Source organism: Drosophila elegans, unplaced genomic scaffold (genome assembly GCF_018152505.1).
Source record: "Drosophila elegans isolate 14027-0461.03 unplaced genomic scaffold, ASM1815250v1 contig_183, whole genome shotgun sequence".
In the NCBI taxonomy this organism is placed as follows: Eukaryota; Metazoa; Arthropoda; class Insecta; order Diptera; family Drosophilidae; genus Drosophila; species Drosophila elegans.
This window is the reverse complement of record NW_024545550.1, coordinates 2982159-2994243: the sequence shown is the minus strand read 5'-3', so window position 1 is coordinate 2994243 and position 12085 is coordinate 2982159. Positions and strand designations below refer to the sequence as shown.

The 12085-nt window shown below is 47.0% G+C and overlaps 3 protein-coding genes across 3 annotated transcripts in view; 2 read left to right on the top strand and 1 right to left on the bottom strand.

The window, feature by feature from the left end:
- Positions 1-3587, top strand: part of LOC108148543 (mucin-19) — an 84177-nt gene extending 80590 nt beyond the window's left edge. Inside the window, 5 exon segments of the mRNA XM_041707272.1 lie at positions 5-1079; positions 1137-1350; positions 1422-1708; positions 1796-3066; positions 3132-3587. Of these exon segments, the coding sequence (XP_041563206.1) occupies positions 5-1079; positions 1137-1350; positions 1422-1708; positions 1796-3066; positions 3132-3259 (2975 nt within the window). The 3' untranslated portion in view covers positions 3260-3587.
- Positions 3588-5063: 1476 nt separating this feature from the next.
- Positions 5064-5840, bottom strand: LOC108148534 (gamma-secretase subunit pen-2). Its single transcript, XM_017275577.2, has 3 exons — positions 5588-5840; positions 5424-5528; positions 5064-5354 (listed from the first exon to the last, which is right to left on the bottom strand). The coding sequence occupies exons 1-3, from the start codon at positions 5646-5648 to the stop codon at positions 5215-5217; spliced, it is 306 nt and encodes a 101-aa protein (XP_017131066.1). The 5' UTR covers positions 5649-5840; the 3' UTR covers positions 5064-5214.
- Positions 5841-6104: 264 nt separating this feature from the next.
- On the top strand, positions 6105-7862 carry LOC108148560 (otefin). Its single transcript, XM_017275610.2, has one exon. The coding sequence runs from the start codon at positions 6364-6366 to the stop codon at positions 7657-7659; it is 1296 nt and encodes a 431-aa protein (XP_017131099.1). The 5' UTR covers positions 6105-6363; the 3' UTR covers positions 7660-7862.
- The last annotated feature ends 4223 nt before the right edge of the window (positions 7863-12085 follow it).

Here is a 12085-nt window from a genome sequence, read left to right as displayed (position 1 = left end):
TTAGTTAAAGCGGGTGTCCTGCGCTTTGGGCCACCGGATGGCAATCCCCTGCAGCAACAGCAACCGGGTCAGCCGCCAATCAATCCGCAGACACAACAGTCGCCTCCCAGGCCGCCCAGTCATATCCAGGATGCGCAGCAGACGCCATCGGCCTACGCCCAACAGGCAGGCTTGAAGACCTCACCCGGTTTCGGTTCAGCCGTTGGCGTAAGTGCCGCTGGCAGCAAGCAAAAGAAGAACCGCAAGTCACCCGGACCTGGTGACTTTGAGGGTCGTGTTTCGCGCGAGGATGTGCAGAGTCCGGCCTACAGTGATATCTCCGATGACTCAACGCCAGTGGCCGAGCAGGAGCTGCTGGACAAGTCGGTCGGTCAGGTGGCGGCAGCGGCAGCAGCGGCGGCGGCCGCCAAGCACATCGAGTTGATGGGCAAGAAGCCCCAGGAAGTGGGCGTAGGCGTGGGCGTGGGCGTGGGAGTACCACCAGCCCCGGCTCCCAACATGTATGTGCCGGGAATGTATCAGTTCTATCCGGCCCAGCCGCAGGCACCGCCTCCACCGCAGCAGCAACAGCAGCAGCAGCAGCAGCAACAACCGCAGTACATGGTGCAGTCGGAGCCGGGAAAGCCGCCAGGACTGCCACCAGCGTTGACCCAATCTCAGCAGCAGCAGCAACAGCAACAGATGCAGCCGGGTGCACCTCCGCCTACCTCTCAGCCGCCCAGTCATTTGCTGGGTCCACCTGGACCCGCCCACCTGGCGGACTACAGTGGCAAGAACAAGGATCCGCCGCTGGATCTGATGACCAAACCGCAGCCACAGCCGGGCCAGCAGCAACAGCAGCAGCAGTCGCAACAGCAGCAACAGGGTCAGCAGTCGGGACCGGAAAACAATGGCAAGGAGATCGTTGGACCGCCCACGTCGCAGCCGGGATCTCAGCCGCCGCCGGTGAACTTGAGTGCGGTGACTGGACCGCCACCAGGAGGTCTGCCACCCGGTCTCGGTGGCCTCTCCGCACTGGGAGCAGCCGGTTTGGGTGGACCTGGTCCCGGCAAGGGCATGCCCCACTTCTATCCCTTCAAGTAAGACTTCGCATCCCTATCTAAAGGGTATAAACTAATCATCTGTTTCGCTTTTAGCTTTATACCGCCTGCGTATCCGTACAACGTGGACCCCAACTTTGGGTCAGTTTCGATAGTGGCCTCTGAGGAGGCTGCCAAATTGGGAGGACACCCCGGACTGCCGCCCAGTTCGCAGGCGCCACAGCTGTCGGGGATTAGTATCAAGGAGGAGCGCCTCAAGGAGAGTCCCAGTCCGCATGACCAGCCCAAGCACTTGCCACCACAGCAGCAGGTGAGTCTCCACTTGAATGATGAACCTTTTGCCGCAGCTAATGCTAAATGTGTTAAATGTTTATCGCGCAGATGCTTGCCAACAAGCTGATCAAGCAGGAGCCGATGACCAAGCAGGAAATCAAGCAGGAACCCAACTCGAATCCGGGTCAGCAGCATCCGCCGCCAACGCAGCAACAACAGCCGGCGCCACAGCAGCAGCAGCAACAGCAGCAGCAGCCGCCACCGCCGCAGCCACAGCAGCCGCATGCCCTGCATCCCAAGGATCTGCAGGCACTGGGCGCCTATCCCGCCATCTATCAGCGCCACTCCATGAGTCTGGCGGCCGCGCAGCAGGCGCGCGACGAGGAGCTGAGACGGTAAGTGATGCGGATAACACTATAAAGTTATGATAATCTTTATAGATCCAATGACTAACTCGGATTTTCTATTCTCTTCCCAATCAGTTACTATATGTTCACGGGGCGACAAAATCAGGCAGCAGCTGCTGCAGCTGCGGCAGCTCAGAATGCAGCCAGTGCCGGGCTTCAACCTCATCCTGGCATGATGCACAAGGATGAGCCCGGCATGGGATCGGCGCAGCAGCAACAGCAGCAGCAGCAACAGCAGCAACAGATGCAAATGGCTCAGCAGCAACAGCAGGCGATTCAGCAGCATCATCAGCACCTCCAACAGCAACACCAACAGCAGCAACAGCAACAACATCAACAGCAGCAGCAGCAGCAACAACAACAACAGCAACAACAACAACAACAGCAGCAGCAAAAGCTTAAGCAGTCGCAGGCGGCAAATGCGGCGGCCAACAACAAGGCCACCAATCTGACAAAGGATTCGCCCAAACAAAAGGGCGCTGATGACGATCAGCCGCTGAAGGTGAAACAAGAGGGCCAGAAGCCGACCATGGAGACGCAAGGACCGCCACCGCCACCCACGTCGCAGTACTTCCTCCATCCGTCGTATATTTCGCCGACGCCCTTTGGCTTTGATCCCAATCATCCGATGTACCGCAACGTGTTGATGTCGGCCGCCGGACCGTACAACACGGCACCGTATCACCTGCCCATCCCGCGCTACCATGCCCCCGAAGATCTGTCGCGCAACACCGGCACCAAGGCGCTGGATGCACTGCATCATGCGGCCAGCCAGTACTACACCACCCACAAGATCCATGAGCTCAGCGAACGTGCCCTCAAGTCGCCCACCAGCGGCAGCGGCCCCGTCAAGGTGAGCGTCAGCAGTCCCAGCCTCGGGCCGCCCCAGCAGGGTGGCGGACCCACGAGCAGTGGCCCCGGTTCCGGACCCGTTGCCGGAGTCCTCGGCCCCGGCAGCGGTCCCAACCAGCAGCCCGGCTCGGCACCTGGGTCTGCGGGCGGTGTGCCGCTGAACCTACAGCCACCACCCGGAGGAATGGGCCCGGCGCCCGGCACCAAGCCGGATCTCTCCGGTCCCAAAGGACATGGCGGTGTGCCGCCCGGGTCGTCATTGGACGGCCACAAACAGTCGATGGCCGGCGGTCCGCCGCCGTCCAATGGGCCACCAGGCAACGGAGCCGTGGGCGGAGGCGTTGGAGTGGGCGGCGCTGCGGGCAATGGCGCGGCGGGAGGCGGCGGTGCAGGTGCCGCCGACTCGCGTAGTCCACCGCCGCAGCGTCATGTTCACACCCACCATCATACGCACGTCGGCCTCGGCTATCCCATGTACCCGGCGCCATACGGAGGTGAGTAGTCAATTGGGTTTTAATCTGGCCAAGTGATATACTAATCGGGAATTATACTTTTTTAGCGGCTGTTTTGGCTAGCCAGCAGGCGGCTGCTGTAGCTGTGATAAACCCGTTTCCGCCGGGTCCGTCGAAATGAGATCCACTGAACGGCAGCAACGAGAAGAAGGCGTATAACGTGAAGAACAATTAGTGCGGTGCGATGCCCGCCCAGAGTGCATTTCCGAGATCACCCAGAGTGGACAGAGTGGGGAGTTCCCCCCCCCATTGGATTCCAAGCACTTCCCGTCGAAACCTGACGCAGTCTTGGCTGCCTCTAAAAGAGAGTCCCTTTCGGTGCTGATGCATCGGTGTTTTGTTTTGGGGAACCGAGAGGAATCGAGCAGAATCGACTATTTATATGCATAAGTATTTTGTATTTGATGTTTCGTTCAACGTGGTTAACTATAAACTAGCCTAAGGTATCACTACTATTACCACATACAACCTATACATATATAAATATATATAGCATAACTACATATAGCGACGTTTTTCCTAAGTGTATTTGCATCTGCATATAGATATCTATATTTATATTTATAACATACGAGAGAGGCGTAAACCGAACATGAACAAACAACAAACAGCAAACAATTGAAACATACAAAAAAGCAAAAAAAGTAAAAAGCATAAAAAAAAACAAAACCAGATACTGTAGGATGTTGATTTCTTTGTAAAAATAAACATTTAACGAAAGTGAAACGAAATGAGAAATACAAATGTATGGATATTGTTTAACTAATTGATTCTAAATGATTAAATTATGCAAGTAGGACGTACAAGTTTAGCATTTAGCGTGTGTATTAATTATCCTTATCTGTGTTGCGGATGGAGCTGCGCGGGATTTGCATCTAAAAGACAAATTGGGCGCGCCGCCCATTCAATTCTTATAAATATATATAGTATATATATATATTATGTGTATCTAAATCTATATCTATGTGTGTACTACTCGTAACCGTAGTTTCTATGTTATAAGTTATCCGTGAATGACTACGATGAATTTTTCGGCCAGCAGCCGCACACTAATTTAAATTGTTTCTAAGCATCAATTTGTACTTTAAATATTTATACGCATATGCATATATGATATGATAATTGGAGGAGAGATATATGTATGTAATTAAACGATTATCTATGTGAATGTGGGTGTGTAGTAGTTCACTAGCCGCTTCATAGACTCTACACGCGTGATTTATGGCACTTAATGTTCTTTAGTCTAAGACCCCCTACTCCCATACCCCAAAAAACCACACACACACATCAATTCTTCTTTAGAATTTATAAATAAAACAAGTATTGATTGTAAATATACCTTAAAAAGCGAGTCTTTTGTATTGTAAATTAGTTCCACTGATTGATTTGGTGGCCCTGCACATTGCATTGCCACCAAGTTCGTGTTATAAACATTAATGCATCATATTGTAATGTACTATATAGAGACATATGTGTGTTTGCAGCAGTTGCAGCTGCAGCAACCCATAGACGAAACGAAATCGAAATAGCGCGCATAATAGCAATTTGAATTATGTCTTCATGTGTAGATCAGCGAGTGTTATCCTAACACCACTTTTAGAGTCGCTAGGTTTTTTGACATTCTCCTCAATGCAATTTGTAATCAAATCATAGATACAAACAACAAACACAACACAACATAACAATTAAATGGGGTTTAACAAATAACCATAGTAATGGCTTATGTAATGGTACAAGCAGAGTTTTATACAAATTATGTATTTTAGAGAAGGTAAAGCGCATTGAATTGAATTCGAAACAATGAAATTGTATCTAAGCAAAGAATGTAATCCACAAAACGGCTAACTAAAGCTAAATCAAGCATACAAATATTGACGAATATGAACAAAACACATAACTAGCGGCTAAGAAATTTCAACAAAATATAGTACACATATTTAAAGTATACAGAAAAAAAAATTATAAAAAACAAAAACAGCTTTAGATGTGAATAAAAAAATATGTAATTAAATCAATGGGTTGTTTTTTCGTTATATTGCAATATTTGTTCAATTAATTATACATGTTTCTTGTGTTTGGGATTAAGTCTTGTTTTTAATATCATAAGTTAGTTATTTCTAGGGTTATTGGTTATGCACTGCCCAGTGGTATGATAAAGCTCATATAGTCGGCTGTGGCACCCCAAGCTGTGCGATTCGTCTGGAATATCACTATCCAAGCACTGAGTACTATAAGCCAGAACAAGGTTCCCACCGCGGAGAATATAACAACTGGGGAAGATCGGTAAAAGCAATAACATTACCGAGTTCTATATATAAATATAAATTGTGTAAGCTTACATTTCTTTATCTGGCTCTGTTCCGGATATGGCGGCTTATGGAAGGCTTCTTGGAAAAACCAACAAACGTTGATGGCCCATACAAATGGCAAAAAGGCAAACCCAGCTGAAGAAATAAATTAAAGTAATAGAATAAACCCTTTTACACGCATTTTAGTTACTCACCAAAGAAATATTTACGACAAAGCTCCAGTTTTCGTGGATTTGGTGCCTTTGAGATGTCCATGATTAATCTTTTCTAAAACGTGTGGGCGTTTCTTTGGCTTCTAATTTAATTATATTTTAGGGAATGTTATTTATATCACACTTTACTGTGGTTTAAGTAGTAGAGTTAACAAAAAAGTTGTTTTTAAATAACTGTAGTTAATATTTTCTGTTTTATGCTTTCTTTTCGGTTTTGTTGATTTTTGTTGTATGTTTCATTAATCGGTAGCTATCGATAGTCTCAGCTTTATCAGTTATCGAAATAGTGATGGGCTGAGTAAACAGTGACTCTGTCGGTATTTAAAATTAAAACAGCATAATTGTATATATGCTACATTAATTTTAAATATCGACAAAACAATTTAAGGCTACAAAACAATAAAAGTAGGCTCTTATAAAGTTGAAAGTTTGTCAGATATGTCATTTAACTTCAATTCAGTCCCTGCGCATACATAAATTTATTCCCTTTAAAAAGTACGCATTAAGTCATTTAAAAAATAATTCTTAAAATTCGCGTTTTTATTTATATAAAAGTATATATGTATTAAAATTAATTTTTGATAACAAGTAAACGTTATTCCGAGAGTTGTCTTTCCCAGTTCAGTGTTGTAAAATCTTTGTAAAGTGGACTATCGATAGTTTGCTGCACGCATCACTATTTTAGAACACACCGCGTAAAAGCGACGCCGATTTCAATTTCAACGATTTGCGAAAAGTTTGCGAGAAACGAGGACAAAATGGCCGACGTGGACGACTTTGACTCGCTGTCCAATGCAGAGCTGCGCACCAAGATGCTGGCCCAGGGGCTGCCCAACATCCCAGTGACGGACAGCAGCCGCAAGGTGCTGGTGAAGCGTCTACGCGCCTCCATTGGCGGCCAATCGTCGCCGGCAGCCAGTCCCAAAAAGGGCGGCCGGCGGGAGACCCTGGCTCCTGGACCCGCTCCTGTGGCCTCCGCTCCGGCGGCTGCCTCCACGCCGGTGGACAAGTTGGACGGCAATAAAGTGGCACCCGCCACCAAGGCTCGTCGCACCATCACGGCCGCGATCGCCGCTACGGAGGTGAAGGAAGCTGAACGCCGTCGTCCCGAGGAGCAGGTGGTCGCCAGGAAGCCATCGGCTGTTGCTGCTGCTGCTGCTGCTGCTCCAGCTGCGCCGATTCAGACACGACGTACTTCCACCTCGTCGACGGGTTTCGAAAGAAAGGTGGTGGAGCCGGTGAAGAAACCAAAACCCATTGCCGAGGAACCGGTAGCCTCCAAACGCGCTGACCGCGAAGAAAACTACCTGAAGGTTAACTCACTGATCGTCCTGGAATCGGACGAAGAGGAGGACGAGCAGCTGGCCCAGGCTGCTGATCTGGTGGAGCAGCAGCACGCGGCCAGGGAGAAGGCGACTTCGAAGCTCGCAAGCAGCGGCACCACCACCTATGAGTACAAAAGCAAGGTTTCCTCTGTGGTGGAACCACCACGTCGTCCGGTCTATGAACCCACAGCCGCTCCTGTGTTGTTGGCCTCTTCTGGACCCACTGCCAGGTCGCAGACACAAACACAGACCACCAGTAGTTCGGCCAGGTCCTATGATTACCTGAATAACCCGACCGGCGGTCGCTATAGCAGCTATGTGCGTACCGCCACCCAGGGTTATGTCACGGCCGAGGCTCCGCCGGCTCCCACTTACACATCATCCAACTATCGAAGCACCTATGCCAACGAGCTGAGCGACGAGTACGAGGCGGAGGAAGAACAGTACGAGAGCACCTTTGCCCAGAATCTGGCACGCTTGCGGTCCGAAAGGATCGGGGATCGCAACAGTCCGTACAGCAGGCGCACTTTGGCCAGTGGCTCGACGGGCGGCGGAAGTCTGGGCTACGAGCCGCGTGCCCGACGCTCTCTGCGTCCGGACGACAACAGCGTGTCGGTGGCCTTTGGTCGCTGGTGGAACAGCCTGGAGCAGAAGTACCACGTCAAGTCGAAGCTGTTCATACTGTTCGTTGTCGTATTGCTAATCGGCGTCTATAGCATATTCTTCTGACCAGCGACATTAGTACACACTTTTTTGTCGAATCTCTGTATCCTAGTTTGTATTCCATGTTGGATTTGTTTTGTAAACGGGCCCGCCGCTGCGGACTGTATGAATCTTGTTTCGATGTAATTTGAGCCTGAGATTGACTAGCATTTAAGCTCTGTGTGTTATCCGTGTTCCAATAAAGCCCACTTGCAGGGAATCGTCTCAGATGACCAGTTTGTTGTTGTTGTTGTTGTTGTTCGGATGTTTTTTTTTTTTCTCCAAATGGCATTTGCGGCAGGTGTTTGCCCAGATCGGATCAAGAAATAGCAGCAGCAGCTAACAGCAACAGCAATGACGATCGGCTAATGATGGAAAAGTATCTGGAATGCGTGTACAACACTTGTCGGCATGACTGTGACCAAATGGAGGCGCAATGACAACAAGATGCCTCCTCTTAAAAACCAAACTATAACTATTCCCGCTGCGAGTTGGAAATCCTTGCGTTGCAATCAGAATTAATAAGAATTTTACAAGTCGGCGATGAATGTGCGTTATTTTTAAATCCTGCCCCCAAGGTTGGGCTGTTTAATTTTATTAACTGGAAATCGCACTTGCGCGTATTTCTTCATTTTCTTAAGGAAAATTACGCGCCATATTTAGCGGCAACAAGCGCGACCGGATCCGGGTCTGTCTTGCATGCCTGCAATAAGTTATGAAAATTGCAACAGCAACAGCAGCAGCAACAGTTGCTCAGGGGAAATGCCTGTCGCTGCTGCCGCCGCCGCCGTCGATGATGAATTCCACAAATGCATGGAACAGCCAGGCGGCAGATTCCTTGAAAAACAAAGCCATGAGCCCATACAATATATCGTGTGGCTAATAAATACGCCGCGCATTGCTAGTTGCTCTTAATGAAATTAACTTCCAGGAATTACCTACATGGCAGCAACGATGCAGACGACAACACAACGGCCACGACATTGACGACTCCGGAGAGCGGCCAACAAAGCAACAAGGCAACAAAGCAGCAAAGCAACTGCAACAGCAACAGCAACGGCAATAGCAATAGCAATACGTAGCCAAAGGCAACAATGGCTGCTTAGGCAAATGCAACAGGCCATCGGGCATGGAAATTAAATGGAAGCCTGCAAAAAGTTTCACGCACTCGATGCGTTAATAGAGTCGTAGCACCCAGGGCAACACCAGATCCAGCTGCAACACCAAAAACCCCCGCAGCAACAGTAGAACCCCGCAGCAACACCTAGAGCCCCACAGCAACACTAGAACCACGCAGCAACACTAGAACCCCTCAGCAACACCTAGTGCCCCGCAGCAACATCAACACCCGCGACCAACAGCTTCCCATCTTCGGTTGCTACTCAAGTGTGACATTCATGGAAAACACCGAGTGGAATATGATTTTATGGCCAAAACCGAAACTTTTGTCTACATCACGTTCGCGGCCACAAGGAACAAAGAAGTGGGCTTACAAACAAAAAAAAAAATAAGAAACCAGAAGGAGGTGGGGCTCTTCTGGGCCAATGACTTCCTTGTTGTGAGAGCCAATTAAAGACGCTGGTCGTTTTGTGGTCGCTGCTGAAATCATTTGTAATGCAACGTTTGGAATAATTCACGCGCAAATTGCTTGCGACTCGCGAAAAATATTGCAACATTCCACTGCAAATTTTACGATAATGCGTTTGCACCACAACAGCCACTGCTGCTGCTGCTGCTGCTGCTGTTGCTGGTTGTTGGTTGTTGGTTGCTGGCTTGCTGGTTGCTAGTTTGCTGGTTGCTAGTTTTCTGGCTGCTATTGCCATTGCTGCTGGCCAGCACCGCAGCAACACGAACGCGGTCGAGCAGCAACACATTCGCTCGTAGGCGCTCACATCACTTCAAATCAAATCAAATCAAATCAAATGAAAGCGCAGGCCGGCAACTGACAACATTTCGTTGTCGGGCAGTGCTCCAGATAGATAAATCAGTCGGCTAATTGTTGCAACCTGACCGGTCTCCATAAGTCTGCGCCTGGGAGCGTGAACTCTGCTGGGAAGGATATAATCCGGTCATCCAAGTTTTCCCATCGAAATCCAAACTTCTACATAGAATTTAAATTCCAAATCGAATTCACCTTTTTTTCTCCACATAATTAATCGTAAGGGATGACATTTTTATGCAAAGACCCCGAAAGATCAAAGTTGAACATCGAAACATCGCATCTGTGGCGATTGGACATTTTAATTCCATAAATAATGACAGTTTGTCTCTAAACAGACAGTCAGTGTCTGCCCACTCAATAAGGCCTGAAAGAAATCATTTATTTATTTATTTTTGTCCACACGGTATCTCGAAATTTACTGGGCATATTGGAACTGGGAAACTTTTTTGATTCAATATGATTGATTAAAAAGATATGGAACTTAAAACATTAAAGTTAAGTTGGTTTAGTTATAATACTAAACATACGATTAAATTATGAATGGTAAGCCAAATTAATTAAAATTTTAAATATAGTATTAACAGGTACACACAATTCTTTAATTTCATAGGTTTTTGGCCCTTTTCTTTACTATTTTACTTTAGTTGTTATTTATGGCGTCAGTCGCAATGGCTTCAAAAATATTAAAAATAATTATTGAAATAATGTAAAATATTACAACTTAAGTAAAAGTTTACAACTGGATGTATGAGGAAAACAAAATGAAAATAAAATTCGTGATTTTCGTGATTATATAACTTAAGAACTTTAGTGTATTGATATTAAGAACATTTAAATGCCGTCATTGCTAATAAAGTAGTTTAGACTTACTACAATACAGTAGTTAATTAAGTGTTTAAGACAATTATAGGGTATCTAACGATTGGAATTATTGAAAAGCACAGTTCTGACTGGCTCTATGCCTGAGCATCTCTTTCGCGCCGGCATGGCAGTGTCTTTTGGGGCTGACTACTCGTTGTCAGGTTGTGGACCACGGCGACCAATCAGTGTCAGCTGGAAGTGTCTTTTTTAGTGGCCCCAAAGTGATGAGCTAATCAACCTGACCCGACCAGTCGCATAGTTACAGCCAGATCGCTAGATCGCCAGATCGGTGCGGTGTGCCTATTTTAATAACATTATTTATGTATCTTGTATTTCGGTTTATTTTGTTTCGTGTGTTTTGTGTATTGTTTTGTTTGATTTAACAGGAATTGGAATTAGAAATGAAGCGAAACAAAGCGGGCAACGCGAGTTGGTATTCCCCCTCGTTTTGTTTGTGTTTCAGGTGTCAATCGCATTAGACGGAAATCAGTTTTGTTTTTTATTGTACAAATTTATCGCATTTGGAGACTCATTTGGATTTGGTTTCCAATTTTTTTCTTTCTTTCTATTAAATTCTCTCTCTCTGCTGGTTGGTTTTTATGTTAAATTAAACATTTTAAATTGGCCACGAGATAATTTGTGGTATATGTGCGATATGAGGTGGGATGGCAGAGGTGTGTGCGTGTGTGGTCTCCATGATCCGAGCGGGCATCAAATAAATTATAAACCCATTTAAATTAAACTGTATAGCTGACCGGCTCGCGTTCGTTGCTTGAGTCTTTTGTTTGGGTATTTATTTTTGTGTTTTTTTTTCTGGGCACAGCCGCAGGAATTACTGGGCCAGCTGCAGACGAAGAACTGGTTGACCATAACAATAAAATCAGCAACACTCGCAACATTCCCATTCGCAGCCAAATATGGAATTTATAATTAATTTTTATGTCCATGGGATGCAATTAGGACGGCAGCACGGGAACAGGAGGAGGAGGGCATCCACTGGGGGGACACACATTGCAAGATGCAAATGAAATCAAGTCATGCCTATAATCGGATTTGTTGCTCCTCGTATATTAACTTGTCACCGTTTCTATGTGTTGCACATAAACCCAATTTGTGCTTAATCCAGCCAAGAACCGAGCACTCTGAGTTTCCTGTTCTGCTCTGTGTCGCTATTAATTATAGCATTTTGCTGTTGCTGTTTTGTCACTTGTGCCATGGCTCACATTTCGTTGACCACAATGTGATGATTGGGGTGGGGAATGGTAGGGATCCACCACCTCTTTGCCCTCCCTTTGGACTGCAATCAATCATAACACCGATGAAAAGTTCTGCGGTTGTGCGGTCCATGTGCGATTTGCCCACCATTGAGCACCATTTAGCTTAACCATCCTATCTAGATGTTGCAACAGGCACCCACAATTCGGTGGCCAGCTGCGTTGTTTTAGCCCGGCTTTTCGGCTTTTCCGCTTTTCGGCTTTTTAGGGTGGGGCCCATGCCGCACGATCCCGATTCGGCGCAAATTAGGCGCGAAAATATGCAGCAAAGTGAGACAAACAAGCCGAAAGCTGCTAAAAGCCTCGCAAAACGTAAAACTAAACGAAACAGCAACAAAAAAAAAAAAAAATACAAAACTTGCCGCTGGTCACTTAA

What these genes read in the sequence shown, in the direction of transcription:
- LOC108148534 (XM_017275577.2), bottom strand. Translation starts at nt 5,648, where the DNA reads ATGGACATCTCAAAGGCACCAAATCCACGAAAACTGGAGCTTTGTCGT. An exon ending in TTGTCGTAAATATTTCTTTG is followed by an intron (nt 5,529 to 5,587) that starts GTGAGTAACTAA and finishes TTATTTCTTCAG; the next exon opens with CTGGGTTTGCCTTTTTGCCA. An exon ending in ACAGAGCCAGATAAAGAAAT is followed by an intron (nt 5,355 to 5,423) that starts GTAAGCTTACAC and finishes GATCTTCCCCAG; the next exon opens with TTGTTATATTCTCCGCGGTG.
- LOC108148560 (XM_017275610.2), top strand. Translation starts at nt 6,364, where the DNA reads ATGGCCGACGTGGACGACTTTGACTCGCTGTCCAATGCAGAGCTGCGC.